The following is a 991-nucleotide window of genomic DNA, read 5'->3' on the forward strand; positions in this document are numbered from 1 at the left end:
ATTAGTCATAGGGATGTCAGTAGTATATTTTTTATTTATCTGTGAATGAATATATTCAGTTTTCATTTTAATGACATAATGTCTTAATTTGTACTAATAATAATAACATAATTAGTGTCGTAATCAGTGTCTGATATTTGTTAGTTTCTTTGAGGTTTAATATGTTTATATCTTTTTTAAACTTTTTAGATTAGTAATAAAAATAAAAAAATAGTAAAAAATGACAGAGAAATGTTGTGTGGGGAAAGTTTTAAATGAAGATGGCGACAAAACGTATTATTGTAGAATGATTGGAAGAATAAAACTAAAAGATATTGTGAACACAGATGTTGAAGTTTTAATTCAAAGAATTGGACACACTTTTGAACTAAATGAGCAGATATGTTTTCACCATGAAAAAGCCTATATTTCTAGATATGAAGCGCTTCAAAAATACTGCTGTGATCCGTTTAAAGTCCACAAGAAAAAAATTATTAAGGGATTGTGTAAAGTCGATATTTTAACAGCAAGTCAACTTAAGATCAAACCTGGTCAAAAACTTTGCACTAACTGCTTGAATGAATTCAAAATTGAACAAATTACAGGAAAATTTAGTCAAGAAGATGAAGAATTAGATGTTGATGATGAGAAGTTTAGTTCTGCAGACCTAAATAAGACAGTTTTAAATGAGTGCTTCTTTACTGGAAATATCTCCTCTAAAAAATGTAAGTAAATGGACAAATTAGAATATGGAAAGCAAAAAGTTAAAAAACTGGAAACAAGTAAGACAAACTTAGTTGCATCAGCATTGGATATAGACCCAAAAGAAATAATATCTGAGAAAAAGCAAAAGTGCATTAACTGTAATAATTTAGACAAACTTTTAGATGCAATAAAGGAAAAAGGAAAAATCAGTTTGAATGAAGAAAAAGTTCAGTTACTAACATTAACTCCTGATAGTTGTTCAATTAAAAAAACTTGCAATGCATTTTCAGTTTCAGACCATCTTGTT

General features: G+C 27.9%; 1 protein-coding gene across 1 annotated transcript; it reads left to right on the forward strand.

The window, feature by feature from the left end:
* The first annotated feature begins 220 nt into the window (after positions 1-220).
* On the forward strand, positions 221-712 carry LOC136075782 (ARL14 effector protein-like). Its single transcript, XM_065789219.1, has one exon. It carries the CDS (start codon positions 221-223, stop codon positions 710-712), a length of 492 nt encoding a protein of 163 aa, XP_065645291.1.
* Positions 713-991: the final 279 nt, after the last annotated feature.

The sequence above is a fragment of the Hydra vulgaris genome, chromosome 02, assembly GCF_038396675.1.
Source record: "Hydra vulgaris chromosome 02, alternate assembly HydraT2T_AEP".
Classification (NCBI taxonomy): Eukaryota; Metazoa; Cnidaria; class Hydrozoa; order Anthoathecata; family Hydridae; genus Hydra; species Hydra vulgaris.

Bases quoted from the DNA above. Each gene is read 5' to 3' on its own strand.
- LOC136075782 (XM_065789219.1), top strand. From the start codon at position 221: ATGACAGAGAAATGTTGTGTGGGGAAAGTTTTAAATGAAGATGGCGAC.